Genomic DNA, 26229 nt, shown 5'->3' with positions numbered 1-26229 from the left:
CTTAATGTATCGGCGTCTTATGTTCAATTTTTTGCAGTATATAGATACTGTATGTCTTTACAAAACTTCATCTACATCTAGATTTTTATCTAAATAAGCTGAACGCGCTTATAAAGCGTTACAAGACATCAAAAAATGCCAATACTCGACAGAGATAGTAAAAGACTAGCTAACTCGGGGATTCTTTGTCTTTTTTTCTGCTTGGTAAATTTCTTAAACATTTGCAGCGTAGGTTAGTTGCAATTAAAAGCAGCTGAATTTCGCTTGTCAAGCGTTTAAAACATAAAAAACGCCAATATTTTAAAGCGGATAATAACCCCAGGGCTTCTTTTGCCTTTTTTTTCACTTGGTAAATTTCTTAACGTTTGTAGCTAAACAACAACCGTCATCCCGCTACTTGTTAGCGGGATCTCTTGTTAGCGGCTGAGATACCGCGAATGAATCGCGGTATGACGTAGGACTGCTGTTATCCCAGTGCCCAGACACTGGGATCCAGTTTTCTTTACAAATTCACCAAAAATGTTTCATTCTATAACGCAAAACCCATACTCACCAAACCCAATGCATTACTTGCAATTAAGTTTTCTGGATCCCAGTGTCTGGGCACTGGGATGACATCATAGGGGCACTGGGATGACACCCTGACAATCGTCATCCCGCTGCTTGTTAGCGGGATCTCTTGTTAGCGGCTGAGATACCGCGAATGAATCGCGGTATGACGTAGGACTGCTGTCATCCCAGTGCCCAGACACTGGGATCTAGCCTTTATTATTTGGTTGAAATTAAGTCTTCTGGATCCCAGTGTTAGCTACTTTCATGACATCATCATAAAGTAAAATGAGATCCCAGTGTCACGCACTGGGATGACATTATAGGGGCACTGGGATGACAAGAAGAGGGCACTGGGATGACAGGAGAGGGAGGCTACTTGGATGACACCCTGACAATCGTCATCCCGCTGCTTGTTAGCGCTTACTATTACCCACAAATAAAAACATAGTATTGTATTTACTCAAATAATTTAATTTTATTAACCTGAAAGCTTATTAGATTAAAATTATTAAACTAAGAGTTATAATTTTAGCAACTAAAAGCTGTAAATTGCACCATATAAACAGTTATTTCAAGCAAAAGTTATGCCATTAAGAGCTATGCAACAAACATTTATATTTGTGGGTAATAGTAAGATCTAAATCCGATAGAGCATTGTTGGCACACCATCAAAAGTCGCCTCAGACCTCTAATGCATCAATGTACAGACTTACACCTTTTAGTTGGTAATACCATTTTAGACGTTTATCATTCGTTTTAGAAAATACTATAGTAGCGGAATGACGAATTTTTGTTTTTCAAATTGTCGTAAGTCAGTTTAGCTATATAAAACATAGTATAAAAAGAGCTATTTCAGCAAAGTTTCAAACAAATAAAGTTCATTAGCCTCACAATTGGCACTTTATGGGATATACTTGATACATAAATTTAAAACACAAGTTAACGAATTATTATGATTTTTACCAAGATAATAATATAGTAAGATTTGGTAGTGAAGTATCAAAATGGAAAAATACACCAACGCATGGTTTAATAAGAAAGATAATCATGATTGTGCAAACGATGGTACTTGCGGGCAATCTATAACGGATTTTAGGATTGGTAATACAGACATTTCTTTTTTTGATAGTAACAAAAACTTAATTGCCAAAGTACCTAAACTACCAAAGTATTCTAGGGATAAATATGGGCATCAATTGTATAAGGAAGCTGAGTCAAAGCAGTTCAATTATTTTTCCACAAATATACATGATGTTTTGTCTAACAGCTTTACCGTTAAATACGGGTATATAAATTGTACTATAAAATACGACAACTTATCTGAGCAAGAACAAAACCAAATAGAAACAGACATTAAAACTGCCTATGAGGCATTTAAAGAAAAGTTTTGCTTCAAAGATAGTAGCATAATTAAAGATATAACGGTTTACATTTTTAATAATAGAAGCGATTATACAAAGTATAACAATCTTCTCGGCATAGATGAAGATGGTGGTCCAGGATATATTACACGAGGAGTAACAGATTGTCAGAATATTCTGACATATAAGCAAAGTGCCATGGATTTTGTTCTAGGTCATGAGCTAGGCCACATATTTCAATTGCGTTTTTCACCATCGGCAACAGTCAAAGATTTGAGTACTCAGGATACTGAACTCATAGCAAATGTTGTTGGACGAGAAGTAGAAGAAAAAAATTATAAAGCTATTTGCAAGCAGATGGGTGTAGATGAATATAAATACGATGGATGGAGTTTTATTTTTAAATACATAGGTACAACTGGTAGTGTATACCGCCTAAACCTTTCAGAAGAAGAGAAATTTCAAATTATACAACGTGTCAAGAGTTCTGGACTAGATGAATATGAAGACCATGGATGGATGTTTAAATTTAAATATAAAGATACAACTGGTAGTATATACCTCAAGGACCTTTCAGAAGCAGAGAAATTTCAAATTATACAACGTGTCAAGAATTCTGGACTAGATGAATATGAAGATCGTGAATCAATGTTTAGTTTTAAATACAAAGGCACCACTTATAGAGCAGAACACAGAGATTATCTTTCAGCAGAAGAAGAAAAACTTCAATTTATCAAAGACATTAAGAACTCTCATGAATCGCTCGTTAGTGAATGTGATGGATTGGGGAATGAGAATACAACTTTAGTGATTTACGTTGATGAAAATAAGGAGATAAGTCAAATGTATTTTCATAATCTAGACAAGAATATATTCAAATGGTTAGATAAGACACTTATAAGCAGAAGTAAACCTGAAGAAGATGTGGATGACACAGCAGGAAAAGAGCCTGAACCAGAATCAGCCGAAGAGGATACTCAGCAACCCAGTAATTTCTTATCCAATATTTTTTCAACAATTAAATCCATTATTGATTCTATCTCATCACTCTTTTCATGGTTATTTGGGTCGAAAGAGAAAGAGTCTAATCAACAATCTGATGATAATCCTTCTTTGTTTAAGCTCGATGCTAATGAGTTAGATCACGAAGTTAAGCCTGATGCCAATGAGTTAGGTCACGATGTTAGAGATCACTTATCAGACAATTATAACCATTACAACTCATCTGATGGGCTAATGTAATATAGCTAATTTACAGTATCTGTTCAGATGCATGGCTAATGTACAAATATTGAAACAAAAATTCCAGTGCCCCTGTGATGTCATTCCAGTGCTTGACACTGGAATCCAGCTTTTAATCGAAAATGTTGTATAGTACACAATCAAATTTTCTGGATCCCAGTGGGCTTTATTGCATCGCTCAAGTGAAAAGAACTGGCAGTTACTGACAAAATTCATTATAAATAGCCATTTAACTGTTGAAGAAAAAATATGCCACAAAAAATGAGAGTCAGTAACTGCCATGAATATAACAAATTTCTCCAAGAAAGAGGAAGCATTTTTTGTTATATCAATGACGCCATAGAAAATTGGTACGAGAATTGTCCAAAAATGCAGGGCGGCAACTATATTTATAGTGATAAAGTTGTGATTTTGGTGCATATAATCGTCAGTTTCTTTAGAATTGGTTTAAGACAAACAGTCGGGTTTATAAAAGGGTATTTGCAACAAATAGGAAGAGATTTGCAGCTATTCACAAGCATCAAAAGAAACTTAATATTAAGATAAATGATTGCAGAATTGATAAAAATAATATGGAAGATATCGAAATTGCTATAGACAGTACAGGAATTAGTATATACAACAACACACAGCAAGGAAAATAGCACTGACAGAAAATATCGTGGCTATGAGCAAACGAGAAAATTGCACGTAATGTTGAATATAAACAACAAAAAAGCCATAGCTGTAAAATACAGTAACGGTGTCTACTCTGATCACTATGGAGCTTGTGATTTGCTAAAAGAAGTTGATTTTCAGCATGCCATAAAAGCACTATATGCAGATAGAGCATATGACAGAGAAAAGCTCTATAAGCTGTGTAATCAATATGGTATAAAAACGAAAATTCCTCCGAAAAACAACGCAGCAGAGCATCCAAAGTTAGACTATATGGCTGAGAGAAATTCTGCAGTCAAGCTCATAAAGTCATATGATGAAGATGGTATAAAGAAGTGGAAAAAAGAGATGAGTTATGGAAAAAGATCTTATATAGAAAGTTTTTTCTCGCGACTGAAACAAACATTTGGATTTAGTTTTAGGAACAAATCTGAAATGAATCGTGAGAGGGAACTGCTACTCAAATGTTATTTGCTTAATAAATTCACTGATATTGGTATGGCTAAATTTGAGATAGTTACATGAATTTACCATAAATCATCATCTCATAAAGTGTGATGCAACAAAGCCATCCCAGTGTCAAGCACTGGGATGACACCCATTTGTTCCTATAGTTGTCTTTTCTCGTCTACCTTATTTTGCCACTCTGCTGAACAGATACAATTTACAACCACCCCCCTACCCTTTTTAGTTGTTCAGCAAATATAGAGAGGTTAAAGGGAGTGGTATTACTTAAACAACTAAATAAAAAACCAGGTAGATCATTCTGAAATTCTTGCATTTTTGTCCATAATTTTGTTAAATAACTTCCCTTTTGGTCATATCGAACCAAATTTCTTTTTCACACCACCTTTTAAGCCACTTTCGTTAGTTTTTGTCATAATGCGATCAAACACTCCCAATAACCTCTTTAATAGGTTTGGAGTTAGCGAAGAGATAAGATCAACAGATACGTTATTGTTTTTGTCATCACCACTTGCTTTATAGTCTATTGAAACGATTCCCCTACTTTTCCCACCAGTAAGAAGTTTTCCAATTATAGGAATTTTTAACAAAGATTTATTAATTGAATATGCTGGTATTACTTGTCCTGCAACCTGGAATTTATAATTTCTAATATCGAGCTTACCACCAGTGCTAATACCTAACTCCGCCCCTTCAAGCCAAGATTCTTCAATTTCAATAGTGCCATCTTTGTATGAAAAAGGTGCATTACATTTGTAAAAGTATACACCTTCATTTTTTATGGCATTTACAATGCCAGGCAATGAAGACATCGACAATAAAGTAGTAAGTAGTGGAGCATCTTTGATGTAGAAATTGCTAATGGATAACGTACCATAATGTTCTCCACTTTCTCTCTGAGGAGAGAGATAAAAAGACAATTTGCCGTTTTTAATTGATTTACTAATGCCTAAGGAACGCAAAAGCATACCTGAATTATCCGCATATATTTCGAGCCCTATTCCACTGTATTCTGCTAGTATGTTGCTGCTATCTTCCAGAAACTGCCCTGTAAATTGACTTCCTTTGCAATTACCTTTAGTACAGGTTACATTCAGCTTAGCATTTTTGATAACGATGCCTTCTTTCATAATTACATTGTCAACATTCATACTAATCTCTATATCTTTATTTAATCCATTACTGTTTTTGCCAAGCAAGCCTAAAATATCACTTAAGTTAATTTCCTCACCATAAATAGTTATGGCATTTTTCTCCTTACCTGATTCAATTTCTATACTAAAATCATTATCAGGCAATTTAAAGCTACTAGAATTTAAATATAAATTTCCATTTTCTACTCTTCCGCTGAATTTTATATCTAGGTCATTTCCTACAATGTCTAATTTATCTACTAACAATTCACCTGCTCCTTTTAACCTTGTAGAAAACAAAATTTTATTGTGATCTTCAAAGCGATTTTTCCACCCTAAGTAGCTTGAATGTGATTCAAATTCTGATAAATCTATATCACCATTAACATACCCCGTCTTATCTTGATTTATCACTGACTCTAAATTTGCACTGACATAGCCACTATCAAAATTAAATATTTGAGCGGGTAAATCTCCGGTCAAATTCCAGGCGAAACTTTCATTCCTATTGCTACTTTTCAGGTCAAATAATAGCTGTGTGTTATTCACCATACCACTACCATTTAAATCTATAAAGTCACTGCCAAAACTAAGCTTAATATCATATTTACCAAGACTTGCATTATAGACGGCCAAATTGTCAATTTCAGAATGAAAATTTGCTGAGAAGTCTACTTTTTTGTCATCAGCATTTAGATTAAAAATGCGAAAATTAAATACGGATTTTGCCATTCCACTTACTTTATCCCTTTCAACCTTCACCACATCATCCAGCTTAAATCTTATAGGCTCATATAAACCATACGCATCACTTACAGCTTGGCCATTAATGGTTAGAACTGAATTTTCCTTATTTAGAGATTTCATTTCAATATCACCACCATTAACAGTGAAATTCTGAAACTTAGCGCTATTTACAGTAATTTCAAGATCGTTATTCTTGATAATCAAATCACCCTTTAATTCCTTTACTTGCTCAAAATCTTCATCAAATTTTACGCTACCGTTTTCTATATCAGCAACAATTACAATGTCTGACAGATCGTCATCAACCAATTTGCCATTGAAACTTACAATGGTATTTAAAACATCCCCATCAATATTATCACAATACCAGCTTTTAAATTTACTATTCACTACACCATCTGGTACATAAGTACATAAATCTTTTGCAGCAAACTTACTAATATTAATTCTAAGCAAAGCATGACTTGTACTAAAGTTCATTTTGCCTATTAAAGAGAGATACGTGCCATTTAACTTAAAATGAAAGTTTTTTACACTAATAATTCCATCACTATATGTTAAATTTATATTTACATTAGTTAAGGCCAAATTTTTGTTCAAATAATTTTCTGTATTCAATACGTATATATTTCCATCTACAATTTCATCCTTTTTATTAATTTTCACTGAGAAGCTTCCTTTGAATCCTATATTTTTGTCCAAATTGTAGCTTTTAACTAATGTAGAAAACTCGCTTAATAGTCCCAATTTTAGATCATAAAATGTCCCGTACACATTTAGCAAATTGTTGCGATTTTTTATCGTAATTGATAAATCATCCAAAAATCCCTTTTCATCTTTTGTATTCACATGAATATCTAAAACATTAAAATCTTCCCCCTTCCCTATATATAATCTATCAATAAAAAATTCATCTTCTGTGCTTTTATCAATAGCGATGTTAGTAAATTCAATTTTTGAATCCGCATTTAAGTCAAAAAAAAATTCCCTTATTGTTTTTACTGAGTTTTGCAGATTAAAATTTACTGTTTTAAAGTCAGCTTCTTTCTGATTGATACATACATGCACATTATCAGCCGAAACCTGAGAGAGATTTGTGCTAGCTTTAAATAAGGAACTTAACTTAAAATGTACAAAAAGCTCAGGAACTTTTATAGTAAAATTAGGGTTTGCTATTGCCAAATCTGTAATGACTAAATACGGATCTTTGCCATCTTTCTGCCAAACAACTGAGGTATTCTCCATATTAACGCTTGAGCCAACAAATATTTTTGATATTTTATGTTTAACATAAAAATTAATATAATTAATATTGATTTCTAAAGGCTTTAAAAAAATAAAGAAGCACAATATGAACAATAAAGCTACGGAAAATAATACAGTAATTTTTTTAAGCATCGATTATTGCTTTTCTCGCTAAACTATCAGCCTCCTCATTATACTTATCGCCACTGTGTGCTTTAACCCACTTCCAATCAATTTCGTGTTGTGAAGCAACGTTGTCTAGCTCTTTCCACAATTCCATATTTTTTACTGATTTTTTATTACTTGTTTTCCAGCCATTCATTTTCCACTTATTTATCCACTCTGTTATGCCATGTTTAACATAAAGACTATCCGTATATAAATTAATATTACAAGAAAATTTCAATACTTTCAGCCCATTGATCACCGCTGTTAACTCCATTTTATTGTTTGTGGTATTTTCTTCTCTACCATAAATGTCTTTTCTATAATCTTGAAATAATATGATAGCTGCCCATCCTCCCGCTCCAGGATTACCAGAACACGCCCCATCCGTATATATTGCCACTTCCTTTTTGCTCATCTTTAACTGTAATGAATTAATAAAGTATATAGTTGCTTCTATGAAAGCACAATTTCTAAAGGTAGTTTAAGCTGCACCTTTAAATTTTATTATAGAAACAAAAAAAAGTGTGACAACGAGCATTACCAAAAGGAAAAGTAAAAAACAGTTTTTATGCTTCTGCCGTTCTTTCATAATTAAAATAAATCAATAGAACAAAAAATAATACTGGCGAATAGGGAAAATAGATAAGAAATTGAGTAAGAAAACATTTGTTTCTGTGAGTTGTGGTTCTTGAATCTGAGAATTGATATAGCGTACCAAATAAAGATGCAACCTGCAAAAATTGCCATGCTTAGATAAAGTAAAGCCTTTTTCAAAAATAGAGCCGGAAGCAAGCTAGTTAGCACCAGCAAAACACTATAAATTAATATATATTTTCTTGTTTTTTCCGGACCATAAACAATATTGAACATTGGAATTGATGCCTTTGCATAGTCTTCAGACTTATTTAAAGATAGGGCCCAAAAGTGTGGTGGAGTCCACATAAAAATTACTAAAAATAAAATGAAACTTTCCCAACTTACAGAATTAGTCACAGCTGCCCAGCCAATCATTGGAGGGAAAGCACCTGCTGCACCACCGATAACGATATTCTGCGGAGTACGCCTTTTTAGCCAAATTGTATATATGAAAACGTAAAATAATATGCTAACAGCAAGCAAAGCAGCAGAAATATAGTTTACTGCTATTGCCATGATAAATACTGACAATATTCCAAGAGTTATACCAAATTCAAGCGCACTTTCTGCAGAAACTCTACCTGAGGGTATAGGGCGGTTTTTTGTCCTTTCCATGAGCAGATCTATGTCTCTGTCATACCACATATTTATAGCACCTGCAGATCCTGAGCCAAGAGCAACACATATAAGAGATATTAGTGCTAGAAAAGGGTGCATACTACCTGGTGCAGTAACCATACCAGCAACTGCAGTAAATACCACAAGATACATTATCCTTGGCTTCAGCAAACGCCAAAAATCCAGTATTGTTGATTCAACATTTAGCAAAACACTTGTGTACATTCTATTTTACCACTGGTGGTTTTTCGAAAGTATGAAAAGGCGGTGGTGAAGATACCGTCCATTCCAAGGTGTCACCTCCCCAAGGATTATCTCCAGCTTTCTTGCCCCATTTAAAAAGATGTATAACTATAAACACAAAAAACATAACTGAAACAAAGGACATATACGAACCAATTGAGGATATATAATTCCAAGGGATAAACGCATCAGGATAATCAGGTATACGCCTTGGCATACCAGCTAATCCTAAGAAATGTTGAGGTAAAAAAGTGATATTGGTGCTAATAAAAGTAAGCCAAAAGTGGATTTGACCTAAGCGCTCATTATATTGTTTACCCGACATTTTACCAATCCAATAATAAAAGCCAGCAAAAGCTCCAAATAATGCAGCAAGTGACATGACATAATGGAAGTGAGCAAGAACATAATAGGTGTCGTGCAGGAGCTTATCTATTCCACCATGAGAAAGAATTATTCCCGTTATGCCACCGCCAACAAACATAAAAATAAAACCTAGTGCAAATAGCATAGGGGTTTTAAACTCAATTGCTCCGCCCCACATAGTTGCAATCCAGCTAAAGACTTTTACACCAGTTATAACACCGATAAAAATTGTGGTAGTGCTAAAAAATGCAGCAGCGTCAGCACTAAGCCCAACAGTGAACATATGGTGAGCCCAAACCATAAAGCCAAATACTGCTATACCTATCATTGCATAAACCATCCCTATGTAACCAAATACAGGTCTGTGAGAAAAAGTTGATACAACCTGACTTATGATGCCAAATGCAGGAAAAATAATTACGTAAACTTCTGGATGACCAAAAAACCAAAATAGATGTTGAAATAACACAGGATCGCCACCACCGGCAGGATCAAAAAAGGAAGTACCAATATTGCGATCAGTAAGAAGCATAGTTATAGCACCGGCAAGCACTGGTAAGGCAACAATCAACATAAATGCTGTTAGCAAGACAGACCAAACAAACAGTGGCATCTTAGTTAATGACATGCCTTTTGCGCGCATGTTAAATATAGTAACTATAAAGTTGATCGCCCCAACAATTGACGACATACCAGCAACATGAAGTGCAAGTATAGCAATGTCAACTCCTGCACTTGGATGGGACATTACCTGTGATAAAGGTGGATATAAAGTCCAACCTGTACCTGGACCTTCACCAATAAACACTGAGAGAATGAGCAAAATAAAAGATGACACTAATAACCAGAAACTCAAATTATTCATACGAGGAAACGCCATATCTGGTGCACCGATCATAAGAGGCACAAACCAATTACCAAATCCTCCCATGAGGGCTGGCATTATCATAAAAAACACCATTATCAACGCATGCCCTGTAACCATTACGTTATATAATTGATAATTATTGTTAAGTATATTAATGTGCATTAGCTGAGTGCGAATAATCACCGATAATAATCCACCAATAATTCCAGCTAATATGGAAAAAATAATGTACAGTGTCCCTATATCTTTATGATTGGTGGAAAACAACCAACGCTTTACGCCCTTTGGTACGTCACTCATATCTATACTCCAAATTTAACTCACTAATTTTCTATTTTCAATCCACTTATTAAAATCTTCTTTGCTTACTGCTTCAACAACAATTGGCATAAATCCATGGCCTTGACCACACAATTCATAGCACTGCCCGTAATAAACACCAGACTTTTTGATATTAAACCACGCCTCATTCAGCCTACCTGGTATCGCATCAATTTTTACACCAAAAGCCGGCACTCCCCAGCTGTGTATCACATCTCCTGCTGTAACTTGTAAACGAACATTAGTATTAATGGGTAAAACGATGTTGTTATCAACAGAGAATAGCTTTAAATCTCCTTCGATAAAGTCTTCTTTTCCCTTAATATAACTATCAAATGACACACCTTGATATTCTGGATATTGGTAACTCCAATACCATTGATGGCCAATAACTTTCAGTGTTATATCAGCTTTCGGTATTTCTTCCTGTAGCTTCAGTAATTTAGCGTTTTCAAAGGCTAATATTCCAACAATGATAGTTGGTATAACAAACCAAATAATTTCTAAAGGAACACTATGGGTAGTTTTACTTATGTTTGTTACTTTGCTTTTACGAAAGCGAAACGCTATATAAGCAAGCAGCGCCCACACAAAAAGCATTATTGTAACCATCACAAGCATCACAAACGAATGTGACCTAACTACAGCCTCCATTACTTCAGTTGCAGGAGCAGGAAATCCAAATTGCCAGGAAGTAGGAGCAGAGGCAACAGATATATTTGAGTAAAATATTATCAATAGTGCAAATAACTTCACCATATCTTTTGTTTGTTTGCTGTAAAACTAAATGATATACTGTATAATAGTATATATAAACTTACTATGCAAATAGAGATTAGTGATGGTTAATAATTTTTTAGCATTCAACAAGTATAATAGTACAATACTAATTTGAGTAAAAAAGCATTTACATAAATCTATTGTAAGTAAAAATATTATAATATTTTAAATTAAGTATTTACTTTAAGTAAATTCTATAATAAGTTTAATAGTGTCTGTTACTGCTAATAACCCTCTAGCCTCACACCTAAAAGCAGTAACAGACACTATTAAACTTTATGACAAATTTGCTTATCTATAATTTGCAAGATCAAAATCTTACAAGTGTCTTTATTTCATTATACATTGCAGTTTGTTAATTAACTTTTAATGCCTATGGTGGCATTTACAGCTTGGACCAAAGGTTTATGTATTATAGAAAATAATTATAAAAAAACACACTATTTGTATACCATACAAACTTTTTTTATTCTGCATAGCTGAGTTACTAGATTCTGTAAACGAAATCTTTAGAGAAGCCAAATGGGCAAAGTTTCATGAAGGTCTTTGGCATCTCTTAGCATAGATCCCTTACTTAACCATCATACCGCGATTCATTCGCAGTATCTCAAAGCATAGATCCCGCTAACACGTAGCGGGATGACGATTGTCAGGCTAGCTGTCATCCCAGTGTCAAGCACTGGGATGACAAGGTATAAACCTTATCGTCATGCCGCCACAAACCGTCATACCGCGATTCATTCGCGGTATCTCTAGATCCCGCTAACAAGTAGCGGGATGACGATTGTCGTTTAGCTATAAATATTAAGAAATTTACCAAATAAAAAAAAAGGCAAAAGAAGCCCTGGGGTTATTATCCGCTTTAAAATATTGGCGTTTTTTATGTTTTAAACGCTTGACAAGCAAGATTAAGCTGCTTTTAATTGCAACTAACTTACGCTGCAAATGTTTAAGAAGTTTACTAAGCAGAAAAAAAGACAAAGAATCCCCGTGTTAGCTAGTCTTTTACTATCTCTGTCGAGTATTGGCATTTTTTGATGTCTTGTAACGCTTTATAAGCGCGTTTCGGCTTATATAGGTAAAAACCCAGAAATTTTTAAAGACATGCGATGCACGTAGTGCGAAAAATTAAACATGAGACGCCAAATACCCTAAGTTTGACTCGCGACATAATGTTGAACATTTTTTTTTGCATTTCCAGAGCAAGTTCTTGAAACCTAAACATTATATGTACATCATCATGATCAATTCTAATGCATCTAACTAATGCTATGATGACCTTACCCAGAAAAAGTGGAGAGAAAGTTTGGAATGTTTTTTACAAAAAGAATGATGCATCAAATTGTTCTGGAATGCAATAGTTAATAGTGACGTTGTTTGTTATAAAAAATTTCTATATATTCAAATATAGCAGTTTTGGTATGCTGTTTAGAGTGCCGAGAGGTGTCTATTGGTAACTCCCTTTTTAGAGAACTGAAGAAGCTTTCCACAACAGAATTGTCGTAACAACAACCTTTATTACTCATCTATATTCTTTACAGCTAAGAGATATTGATACCCTTGCGCAGTATATTGTGAACCTTGGTCACTGTGCAGCAGTAGATTTTTAACAGGTTTACGCTTGTTAACGGCCATTAATAAAGAGTCCATAACCAATTGTTTATTTATTGAACTGCTCATTAACTACCATGCGGGAATATAGATCGATTATTGTTGCCAAATATAGCCATCCTTCTTTGGTTTTTATATAAGTAATCCCATACTTTATTTGGTTGATCGACAATAAAGTTTTGGTCTAATATATTGGGAGCTACTGTCCGTTTGTTGTTTCTTAATTTTAAATTTTCTTCTCAATATAGCCTGAATACCATTTTTCTGCATAATACTTTGCACTGTTTTTAAGTTGCAACTTTTACCCAAAGCCTTTAATTCAGCATGAATTTTAGGAGCTCCATATCTACATTTAGAAGCTTATATATTTTTTGAATATCTGCTAATAACTCTTTATTTGCTGATTCTCTACTGCTTATTTTCCTTGTAGTCCACTTATAGTAGCCACTAGCAGAAAACCCTACATAATTCCTGCACTTTATAGTGTTTACTATGCTCTTTTATGAAAAAATATTTTACTCTTTTTGACTGGCCAGGGCTTTTTTTAAAATGTCTCTTTCCCTTGTTACTCTTGCTTTGTAAATCAAATCTCTCTTTGTCATAAGGTGCTACATCTGGAAATGCATTTGCCGCTGACTTTTTTTCGTTATATTTCTTCATCCATTTTCCTAATACACTATCCCTTATTCCTAGATCTCTTGCTACTTTTGCAACTGGTTGACCTACCTTTCTTTGTTCATTTGTCAGCTTAACAGCTTCCAATTTGAATTCTGCCGTATATTCTCTTGCCATTTCTAATCCTCCAAAATTTTATTTTACCCGAAAAAACTCCTTTCTTTCTCTCCACTTTTTCTGGGTAAGGTCAAGAAGCCTATTGTCTAATTATGTACCTAAATTTTATTACGGCACTTTCACTACTACTTTAACGAGTGAGCTACCTTTCTATAAAAGACCTATCGACTGTTGCAATTATAGGCGTAAACAAGAATGATAAAAGAGTACGGGATTGAGTAACTATGTACACTTCTGCTGGCATACCAGGGTATAGGTATACATTTTTAAATTGAGCAAGCTCTGACTTTGGTATCACTACGCGCACTGAATAATAACGCCCTAGTCTTGGATCATCAAGAGCGTCAGGAGAAATATGGCTTACTATACCACTAATTAAACTTAAACGACGTGCACTGTAAGCACTTAACCGGACTTTAACCTTTAGCCCTTCTAGCCCATCAATAGAGACTATGTTGCTATCTTTCTTTTGTGCTGACAGTACCTCTTCTATGTTTCTGGTCTGAATTTTAGCATCTATTATTAGGTCATCATCCGATGGCACTACGCTCATGATCGGAACTCCAGATTGTATAACACCACCTTCAGTATGGTATCTTATATCTGTAACTATCCCATCTTGAGGCGATTTAATTATTGTACGTGCCAATGAATCTTCAGCAACCATCAGCCTCTCTTTCAAGTCTGCAATAGACGTACTAACTTCCTTAAGTTCAGCGTTTGCTCTTTCTTGAGAATCATTTTTTACGTTTATAATTTCTAATTCGTTCTCTCCAATTTTTTGCTGCACTTGAGATATTGCAGAACGGTAATGTCCAACTCTGCCTTCAATTTCAGCAAACTGTTTTTCTAAAGCTAAAATGTGTGGTTTGCTTATATGGCCACTATCAAGTAATTGTCTTTTTGTTTCCAACTCCTCAGTTATCAAGTCATATTGCTTATGAGCTGCATTTAGTTGAAAGTTTAGCCCCGCTAATTCATCATTTAACTGCTTTATACGTTGTTGCAGTATGTCTGTTTTTCCCAATATGCTCTTTCTCTGAGAGTTGAACAACTTTACTTGATTCTTTATCACTTTATTTACAAGTTCATCGTTAGATAATTTTTTAACCTCATCAGAAAATTCTAGTGTGTCCAAATCTACTCTGATTGCAAGAAGCCTTGCTTCTGTTGCTAAAAATGATAAGAGCTTCTCTTTGATGATACTTAAATTCGCCTTCTCGTTAACATCACTTAATAAAACTAAAGGCTCATCTTTTTTAACCGCTTGGCTCTCTTTTACTAAAATTTTGCTTATTATTCCTCCACCCAAGTGTTGAACTATTTTCCTATTTGAAGATACAATAACTTCTCCACTTGCATGCACCGCACCGTCAATTGGAGCTATAGCCGACCAAATACCACCTATCCCAAAAAAGATGAGTATTACTACCAGACCAAAAAATAGTGGTCCCCATGTTACTTTCAGGACTTCATTTACGTTATTACTTTCGCGTTTTAAAATAAAATTTATCACTGCATCAATCAATGCAAACGTCTTATCCAAAAATTTTGGGTACTTCTTCTTTTTATTTTTTGCTCCTTGCATATTTATATTATCACCATGGCCAATCAAGCCTGTCAAAGAAAATCCAGCGCTAAGCTTTTTTAACTTACTTATCATAATACTACTGTGAATTTGTGTTAACTCAAGATAACACACAAAAACAAAGAATCTATAATTTAAGCATTCCATTTAGACTGTAGAGCACCAGAATAAACTATTTAGTAACAATTCCTGCATCAATTATGTTTTTAAAATTTTTTGACGTTTAACTTTATTATAACTTTTCCTTTATTTTGTGAATATCTGAGTTACTTATATTATGTAAGAAATCTATTGCCAACCAGTCGATATTCTGTTAGGAATTAAGATAATATAAAGTTATTATGTTTGGATTGGAAAGCAGAAAGTTCCTGATCACTGGCGCATCAGGCGGAATAGGGCAAGCAATTGTAAAAATTATGCACAAAGCTGGAGCAACTTTATGTATTTCTGGCACAAAAAAAGAAGTGCTCGAAGAAGTTGCTAAACAATATGAAAAAAACATACACATACTCCCTTGTGACTTATCAAATGCTGAGGAAGTAAATCAACTAATAAATAGAGCAAGTGAGTTGATGGAAGGCTTTGACGGGCTTGTATGCAATGCGGGCATTACGCGAGACAGTTTATTACTGAGAATGACAGATGAAATATGGCAAAAAGTAATTGATATTAACTTGAGTTCTACATTTAAGCTGAGTAGAGAAGCATGTAAGAGACTAATTAAGAATAATTGGGGAAGAATTATAAATATTTCCTCAATAATAGGGCTGACAGGAAACGCCGGGCAAGCAAATTATGCGGCGTCTAAAGCTGGAATAATAGCTATGAGCAAATCTATAGCAAAAGAAGTTGCAAGTCGTAATATAACAGTAAATTGTATTGCTCCTGGGTTTATAGATACTAAAATGACTGAAGTTTTAAATGAAGTGCAAAAGGGAAAAATATTAGATAATATTCCAATGAAAAGAATGGGAACAGGGGAAGAAATAGCAGCAGGGGTCTTATTTTTAGCAAGTGATGAAGCAAAATATATAACAGGGCATGTGCTTAACATTAATGGTGGGTTATTTATGTAGCAACACTTATGTATGGACAAATTATAATTTTTACTTTAAAATAAAAATATGTGTAGGTTTAGGTTTGCGTTAATTTATTATTTAGAGGCAAAAAAATGAGCTCTATAATAGGATTTTTTGGTGTTTTGTGTGTAGTATTGCTTTTCTCTTTCTCAGGTTATGCAGATAACCCTGGTGTTGATATGGATGACACAACTAAAGTAATATGCAATATTATTGGTTATGTTTGGGGGATAGGCGGTCCACTTATGACGGTAGTAATAATTGGTGCAGCTTTGCTTGCAATATTTGGCAGGATGCCGTGGCCAGCCCTCTTTGCTCTTGGCATGTTCTGTGGTGTATTTTTTGGCGCTAAAACTATCATAACGAAAATTATGCCCAACGTAAGCGATGAAGCAAAAACTATGTTGGAAAAGTGTGGACAAAAATAATCCAAAAAGTGCAGAAATGCTTTTTTGTTATCCATTAAACCGCTTCATATCTTCAACTTGCAACAAATAAGGGCTATCTTTTGGTAGAGTTTTAACAGCTAACTCAGCGTATTTCATAAATTGCTTTAAATCACCTTCAATACAAGCCTTTTTTGTCAAGGCAAAATAATGCATTGCCGTATCAGCTTTACATTTATATGCAATGCTTAAATATTTCCAGACAAAAGCGTTATTTGGTTCTACATTCAAAATCTGCTCCAGGTAAAAAATCGCCTTTTTTGCATCACCGTGTAATAATAAAGTATGAGATAATGCAAGTTTCACTAAATAACTGTTTTTCTCAGATAAATACCTAAGCGATTCCTCATACATTTTTATTGCTTCACTTAAATTTCCAGCCTTGTATAGCATTTCTGCTTTTAATTCATATAGGTATGGATCACTGTGTGATTCTTGAATCAATGAGTTAACTTTAGCAATAGCCTCTTCTATCTTTCCTTGCCTATAGCAAACTATAGCATTTACATACTCAGAATTATCTTCATATTTATTAGATAACACATGAATAGGAGCAAAGAAAGAGTCTAGCTTTGCAACCACACGCTCAAACTTTAGTAACTTATCCGCAAAAATTGGTTTTACGTTGTTTTTAACCTTATAATTTTGTACAGCAAATATGCGTTTCTCACTAAGTGGGTGAGTGCGGAAATATTCCTCGGTGTTCTCATGCTCAATACTTTTAAAATAATCAAAAATCTCTTTCATACCTGAATTATCATAGCCAGATTCATCAAGATACCTTAAAGCATAGCTATCTGCTACACTTTCTTGCTCTTGAGAATAGTTAAAAAATAGCCTTGAACTAAACGCTACACCACTAAGCAAAATTGCACCAGCAACCTGAGGGTTAATGATAATACTAGAAACTAATCCTACCATATAACTAATCATTGCTATCGATTGAAAATAACCCATAGCACTACTCATTTGCAATATATGACCAGCAGATATGTGAGCAATCTCATGTGCTAATATACCAAGCAGGACATAAGGTTTAGCCGAATATTGTAAAAGTCCTAAATGAATGAAAATACTGTTATTGTTAATTACAAAAGCATTAATCGAATTGTCATTAATTATAAAAACTTTTATTTGCTCATGATCAATATCCGCAGCAGAAAATAAAGGTTGCGCTAGCTCTTTCACTATTGCTTCCACTTCACTATCTCTAATAATGTTAATAGAGTAAGCATTATTACAATATGCAAAAAAGAACAATAAGGTCAAAAACTTAGCAACTCTAAACATGAAAATTCTGTGCTTGTATAATTTATAGAAATTCTATATTTTAACACTTAAATTATACAAATTTATAAACGCTAGTTTAAATTTTTAACGTAACTGATAAGTTTGTCGATGGTAGTTAACTTAATTTTATGTTGTTCAGCAAATTTAAGTAACTGAGGTAAGCGCATCATAGAGCCATCATCATTCACTAATTCACAAATAACTGCTGAATGATCAAACCCTACTAACTTCGCCATTTCAACACTCGCTTCAGTATGACCAGCACGTTGTGCCACCCCACCTTTATGTGCAATTACAGGAAAAACATGACCTGGAGTTATGATGTCATCCTGAGTACCATCCTTGTTGATAGCAGCATGTATAGTTTTCGTTCTATCCTCTGCTGAAACACCGGTTGTAATGCCATAACGTGCATCAATTGATGTAGTAAATGCGGTATGATTTTCACCAATATTTTTCTTTTCCATGAAATTAAGGCCCAACCTTTTCATGTGAAATTTAGTCATTGCTAAGCAAACAACCCCTGTACCGTACCTAACCATAAAAGCCATATGTTCCGGCTTTATTTTCTCAGCTAAGACAATCAAATCGCCTTCATTTTCTCTATTTTCATCATCAACTAAAATGAATAATTTACCGGAACGAGCATCCTCTAATACATCTTCCACAGAAGAAATACCTGGTAGACTCATTGAAGCATAAGTGGCCTGTACCATAATAATTTACTTAAATTCAATCTTAACTATTTTATACAATTTCTCTCCATTTGGCACTGTCACTTCCACATATTCACCGACTTTTTTGCCGATTAAGGCACTCCCAAGTGGTGAACTAGTAGATATTAACTGCTTTGAAACATCAGCTTCATATTCGCCTACAACCTTATAAACATATTCCACTTCACCGTTATTATCACTTAACATGCTTAATGTCACAGTTGCACCAAACATTACTGAATCACCAGACAAATTTTTTACTTCTATTACTTCCGCATGTGAGAGCTTACTTTCTATCTCCATTATACGGCCTTCAATAAAACCTAACCTTTCCCGTGCTGCATGATACTCTGCGTTTTCAGACAAATCACCTTGATCACGAGCATCAGAAATAGCCTGTATCACAGAAGGTTTTTCTTCCTTTAATTTTTCAAGTTCGGCTTGCATATTCTCAAAACCTTCCCTCGTCATAGGAAATTTATTAATAATGGATGAAGCCATAATCACCACCTAAACGCAATTAAATTGAGTAACGAAATTACTCACAATGTTAAAAATATCACCTTTTATATCATCACTCATGTCATTTGACAACTTTTTTAAAACCCCAGGGTGTACAGTATGAAAATAATTAATAAGATCATGTTCAAATTTATTAATGTAACTTATTTGTATTTTACTTAACTGATTATATAGGTTAGAAAAAATATACATCAGCACTACTTGCTCTTCTATTGACATAGGTAAATGTTGTTTCTGCTTTAATAACTCGACAAGATATTTACCCTTATTCAAGGATAATTGAACACTAGCATCAAGATCAGAACCAAATTTTGCAAAATCTTCTAATTCTCTATACTGAGCTAAGCTTAGCTTTATAGAACCAGCAACTTTCTTCACAGACTTTAGTTGTGCAGCAGAACCAACCCGTGAAACTGACAAACCTATATTTACTGCAGGTCGAAATCCTTTATAAAATAATTCAGACTCAAGAAAGATCTGCCCATCGGTAATTGAAATAACATTTGTTGGCACATATGCAGATACATCACCAGCTTGAGTTTCGACAATTGGCAAAGCAGTTAAAGAACCCTGCCCTTTTTTATCAGACATTTTAGCAGCTCTTTCAAGCAAGCGAGAATGTACATAGAATATATCTCCAGGGTAAGCTTCACGACCAGGAGGACGTCTGAGCAATAAAGACATCTGCCTATATGCCACAGCATGCTTAGATAAATCATCATATATAATCAAACAATGCATTCCATTGTCACGGAAAAATTCCCCAATAGTACAACCAGCATAAGGTGCTAAAAATTGCATAGGCGCGCAGTCAGATGCACTAGCCACAACTACAGTTGTATACTCTAATGCTCCACTTTCTTTCAGCTTATTTACCACTTTTGCTACTGTTGAAATTTTTTGCCCAATAGCAACATAAACACAGTAAACTTTTTGATTTTCGTTTACCTCATCGTTAATCTTCTTCTGATTGATAATAGTATCAAGCGCAATAGTAGTTTTACCAATTTGTCTATCACCAATAATTAATTCACGCTGCCCTCTACCTATTGGAATTAGCAAATCTATAATTTTAATTCCTGTTTGCAGTGGCTCATGCACAGACTTACGATCAATAATGCCTGGCGCTTTAGATTCTATATCCATTCTGTTTTTGGCTCTAATTTCCCCACCGTCGTCCATAGGATGGCCCAACGCATTTACAACTCTCCCTAACAATTCATGTCCTACAGGCACCTGCACAACATCACCACTACATTTTACAACGTCCCCTTCTTTCACATCACGGTCATTACCAAGCACAACTATTCCAGCCGTATCATGATCTAAATCGAGAACTATTCCTTCTACACCACTTGCAAAAAATACCTTTTCACCGAATTTTGCTTTTTCCAGCCCATAAACCAATGCGATACCATCTGTTACTGAAATTACTTCACCTATATTTTCCCGCTTTATAGGATTATCAAACGTCTCAACCTTTTCTCTTATTATACTTGCTATCTCAGAAACATTCATACTGTTCTTCATACAAAATTCCTTACTTTTAATATTTCCATTTTACTTAAGTCAACTAACCTATCCAAGTAACTTTTTAGCGAAGCATCGATCAAATTAAAACCATACCTAACTACGAAGCCACCTAGTATAGAAGGGTCAACCACATTGCTTACTTTTATTATTTTACCAAGAAAGCTCAAAGATTCAGTAATTATTTTTATATCAGATTCCTTTAAAGTTTCTGCTGACTTTATAGTAATTTCGAATTCATTTTCATTTTCTCTTGCAAGACTTAAGAATTTTTCTAATATAAGGATCAATAAACTAGAGCGTTTATTTGCAAATATAACCATAATAAATTTTACTAAATTCTCACTCAAGTGCTCATTTATAGAAAGCATCACTTCTTTTTTGTGTGCAAAAGAAATCATAGGATGAGATAGGTACACAAAAACATCACGTTGATCCTTAAAAAAAGCCAACAAAAATTCTACTTCTTCCCTTATAATACCTAACCTGCTTCCTGAGACATGAAATAGCACTCTAGCGTAAGATGAAACTAAATTATTGTATTGGGTCTTTTTCATATTAAATCCAGTAAATCTAAATTAATTCAGCTACAAATCTTTCATTCTTCAATCCAAGCATTTTTTATATAAACAGGTCTTCTCTTTAAGGAAAGAAAATATAAATCATATCTGACTGAATAATCTAAAAAACTAAGGTTTTTACTTAAGAAATACTTAGAAGAATTTATAATAGACTGACATTGAAGATGAGATATCGGTATTTCTTTTCCAAGTAAACTTGTTTTAACTTCTATAAAAATCAGCTCCTTTTTTTTAGATACAATTAAGTCAATTTCACCGAACTTACAACGGTAACGGCGTTTTATAACATTATACCATTTCAGTTTTAAATATACTAAAACTAATAACTCGCCAAAGTAACCTACAAAGTAGCGTAACCTACTTACCACAAGAAGAACAATTATGATAACAATTAACTTTGTGTAACTACTTTGCCTCCTTCTTTATTTTTACTATAAACCTTACCTCTTGCTGCAATATCCCTATCAACCAGTTCTATCACTGCCATTGAAGCGCAATCACCCTTTCGAGTGCTAAATTTTATTATTCTAGAATACCCACCTTTACGATCTTGATAACGGCTGGCTAAGACGTTTAATAACTTATCAACTGCTAACTTACTATTATGAAGGCGTGAAAGCAAAAGTCTTCTACCATGTAAAGTATTCTTATTCTTAGCAATTGTAATAAACTTTTCGACATATGGACGAAGTTCCTTAGCTTTTGGTAAAGTAGTTACAATCTGCTCATGGTTAATTAATGAGATAGATAGATTCTTTAACGTCGATAATCTATGTTCAGTACAACGAGATAGTTTACGTTTTTTTATTCCATGTTTCATATATCACCTAATCTTCATCAGTATGTTGTTTAGCCAACTCATCTATATCCTTAGGTGGCCAGTTTAGCACATTCATACCCAAAGACAAGCCAAAATTAGTCAAAACTGCCTTAATCTCATTCAAAGACTTTCTGTCAAAATTAGCAGTTCTTAACATTTCACCTTCTGTCTTTTGCACAAGATCACCTATATAAGTGATGTTTTCGTTTTTCAGACAGTTATGAGACCTGACAGATAATTCCATTTCATCTACCTTACGCAATAAGACAGGGTCATAACCCAAATCTTTAGCACCACTAGACGAAGAAACCTGCGATTTTTTATAACTTACATCAGAACTAATAAAGGGCTGAAGTTGCTCCTGTAATATTCTTGCAGCAGAGTCAACAGCTTGACTCGGAGAAATTGTACCATCAGTTTCAATTGACAATATCAGCTTATCCTTATCAGTCACTTGGCCAACACGACTGTTCTCTACCCTGTACGAAACCCTGTTGACAGGGCTATACAAAGCATTAACTGGAATAAAACCAATTAAATCCTGTTCACTCATAAGCTTCAAAAGTTCATTTTCTTTATATTTAGTTACAGGAAGATAACCTTTTCCGCTAGCCACGTATATGGTCATGTTAAGCTCCACATTTTGCCCCAGCGTACATATTAACAAATCTTTATTAACAATAGAGCATTGATCATCAGTTTCTATCATCCCAGCTAATACCTGGCAAGGCCCTTTAGCGTTTAAATTTAAGCATTTATTAGAAGCACCATTTAATTTACACCTCAACATACCCATATTTAATACTATATCAGTTACGTCTTCTCTCACCCCTTGAATTGAAGTGAACTCATGAGTTACACCTTCAATTTTTATTCCATAAACAGCACTACCTTTAAGAGAAGATAACATTACACGTCTTAATGCATTACCTAATGTTAAAGCAAAACCACTTTCCAACGGTTCTAGCACTATATCACTTTTTTCACTTGAATCATCTGATATTACCTTAACTGAACTAGGTTTAATCAATTTATCTAAATTGCTACAGAGAGAAACATCATTATTATAATACATAAAACAACCTTTTCAAATATCCTATACTCTTCTTTTTTTTCTTAACCTGCACCCATTATGAGGAATTGCGGTTTTATCTGCAATTGAAGTCACAGTCAACCCACAGCTCTGAAGTGCTTTAACCGCAGCTTCGGTACCAAAGCCAGGACCACGAATTATTACAGAGACAACCTTCATACCAAATCTCTCTATTGCATTCTTCGCAGCAGCCTCCGCAGCCTTACCTGCAGCATAAGGTGTGGATTTTCTCGAACCTGAAAAACCACATGCACCCACAGAAGTTTGACATAGCGTATTACCATGAACATCAGTTACATTTACAAAAGTATTATTAAAAGTTGCACGAATATGGACAACACCAGTAATAAACTCCTTCTTACTCTTACCAACCGTTTTGACTTTTTTCATTAAAACTCACAATAATAATAAATTTTATTTTTTCCCAGCAATAGGCAACCGAGATCTACCTTTACGAGTCTTAGCATTAGTATGAGTCCTTTGCCCTCTCACAGGTAAACCTTTTCTATGTCTCACCCCTCTATAGCATCCCATTTCCACTAAAGATTTTATGTTCATAGCCACTTCTTTTCTGAGCTCACCTTCTATAACATAATTTTGTCTAATGAAACTGCTGATCTTTTCTATATCTTCATCTCGTAATTCTGAAACACGTTTGCGCTTATCAACTTCGCAAGCGTGACAAATTACATTCGCAGTAGCAATACCTATACCATATATATAAGTTAATGCAAAAGGAACACATTTCCTCACTGGAATATTTATGCCTGCAATACGTGCCACTGGTACCTCGATACTTTATTAATAACAACTCTTAATTTATACCATAAAACAACTCAGAGTCAAACCAAATTACAAGAAATTTTACTTTCAATCTCTTGCGTTACCTCATCAACACTCAAATTAGCGTCAATTGTTAATAATTTGCCTTTATAATACTCGCGTAAACCTTTCATTTGAAGGTGATATTCACTTATTCTCTTATTAATTGCAGACATATCAGCATCATCAATTCTTTTCTCTAACCTCGTACTTTTACATTTAGCACAAGTAGTACTCTTAAAAGAAGATACACTATATATGCTTTTACAGTCCAAACACGCGAGACGATTTTTTAACCTATCGATTGCAATATTATCGTCAAGCTGTAGCTCAACTACAATGTCAACATCCCTATTATATTTTTCTTGCAAAACTTGAGTCAAAAAATGAGCCTGGTTTAAATTTCTCGGAAAACCATCTAATAAGCAATTATCATCCACTAATGCAAGCTGGTCACGTAATAATCCACATATAATTTCATCTTGAATTAAATTACCAGATTCCACGGTACCCTTTATTTTTTTACCTAACTCACTACTGCTAGATATAATATTCCTTAATAAATCCCCTACTGAAATTAATTTTAAATTATATTTTGCTATTAACAAGCTTGACTGAGTACCTTTACCAGAACCTGGAGGACCAAAAATCGTAATGATCATCTTACTTTCCTCGTTTTAGACTCATATTTCTTTATCCAGTTGTCGTACCTATTTGAAAAAATATAAGATTGTATTTGCATAATAGTATCAGTAATAACGTTCACTATAATCAGTAAGCTCGTCCCACCAAAAATAAATGGTATATCATAATAATATCTCATAACTTCAGGTACAGTACATATGACTACCAAATACGCAGAGCCAATGAATGTCAACTTAAAAACTATATCTTGAAGGTAATCAGAAGTATGTTTCCCAGGCCTTCTACCAGGTATAAAACCACCATTTTTTTTAAGAAAATCTGCGTTTTCCTCTGGATTAAATATAAAATTGGTATAGAAAAAATTAAAAAATACTATCAGCACCAAATAGGCTACAATATATACTACTTTATTTGCCATAAAGTAATTCAAAATAAAATCAGAAAAAGCGTGCCCCTTATAGAAATTTGCAATTGAAATAGGTGTCAATAAAATTGCATTAGCAAAAATGGTTGGTACTACACCAGATAAATTAATCTTCAATGGAATATAAGTAAAATCGTCATTATGTAATCTTTTAAATTGCTTTTTAGGATGTTGAACAATAACCTTTCTATAAGAAGACTCTACAAAAATGACTAAGAGTAGCAGCAAAAAAAACAATACCAAAACAAAAAGGATAATAAATAACGATACGCTACCGTTTTTATTTAACGTTAACAAAGATGACAAAGCGCTGTGTAACTCTGATATTATACCCGTGAAAATGATTAATGAGATACCATTGCCTATACCGCTAGCGCTGATTCGTTCACCAAGCCATATTAAAAGCATAGTTCCACCTAAAAGGCTGAAAACACCTATTGTACGAAACATAACACCAGGTTCGATTACAACCAATACCCCTTCCCTATTCATCCCTTCCAATCCAACCAAAATTGGAATTGATTGAAATACACAAATTACTATGGTCAGATAGCGTATATAAGAATTCATCTTTCTACGGCCTGACTCTCCATCATTCTTAACTTCCTTCATTCCTTTAATCGCAGAAGAAAGTAACTGAATAATGATAGAAGCCATTATATATGGCATAACGTTCAATGCTAGAATTGTCATTCTAGCCAATGCACCACCAGAAAATAAATTAAATACTCCAAAAACGCCTGAGCCATCTTTGGGAAATATATCATTAATTACATCAAGATTAATTCCAGGAATAGGCACATAAGTACCCAAGCGATAGCAAATTAAAGCTATTAGCGTAAAAAATATACGCTTTAATAAATCGCCT

General features: G+C 34.2%; 2 protein-coding genes across 2 annotated transcripts; both read right to left on the bottom strand.

Moving 5' to 3' along the window:
• Nucleotides 1-8960: 8960 nt before the first annotated feature.
• LOC123257802 (probable cytochrome c oxidase subunit 1) lies at nt 8961-11047 on the bottom strand. Its single transcript, XM_044717785.1, has one exon. It carries the CDS (start codon nt 10599-10601, stop codon nt 9051-9053), a length of 1551 nt encoding a protein of 516 aa, XP_044573720.1. The 5' UTR covers nt 10602-11047; the 3' UTR covers nt 8961-9050.
• A 7178-nt stretch (nt 11048-18225) lies between these two features.
• Nucleotides 18226-21138, bottom strand: LOC123257803 (ATP synthase subunit alpha). The gene has a single exon (XM_044717786.1). The coding sequence runs from the start codon at nt 20974-20976 to the stop codon at nt 19435-19437; it is 1542 nt and encodes a 513-aa protein (XP_044573721.1). The 5' UTR covers nt 20977-21138; the 3' UTR covers nt 18226-19434.
• Nucleotides 21139-26229: the final 5091 nt, after the last annotated feature.

Source organism: Drosophila ananassae (assembly GCF_017639315.1).
Source record: "Drosophila ananassae strain 14024-0371.13 chromosome 4 unlocalized genomic scaffold, ASM1763931v2 tig00000066, whole genome shotgun sequence".
NCBI lineage: Eukaryota > Metazoa > Arthropoda > Insecta > Diptera > Drosophilidae > Drosophila > Drosophila ananassae.
Note: the sequence above shows the minus strand (reverse complement) of the source record. Positions and strands in the feature narration are given on the sequence as shown.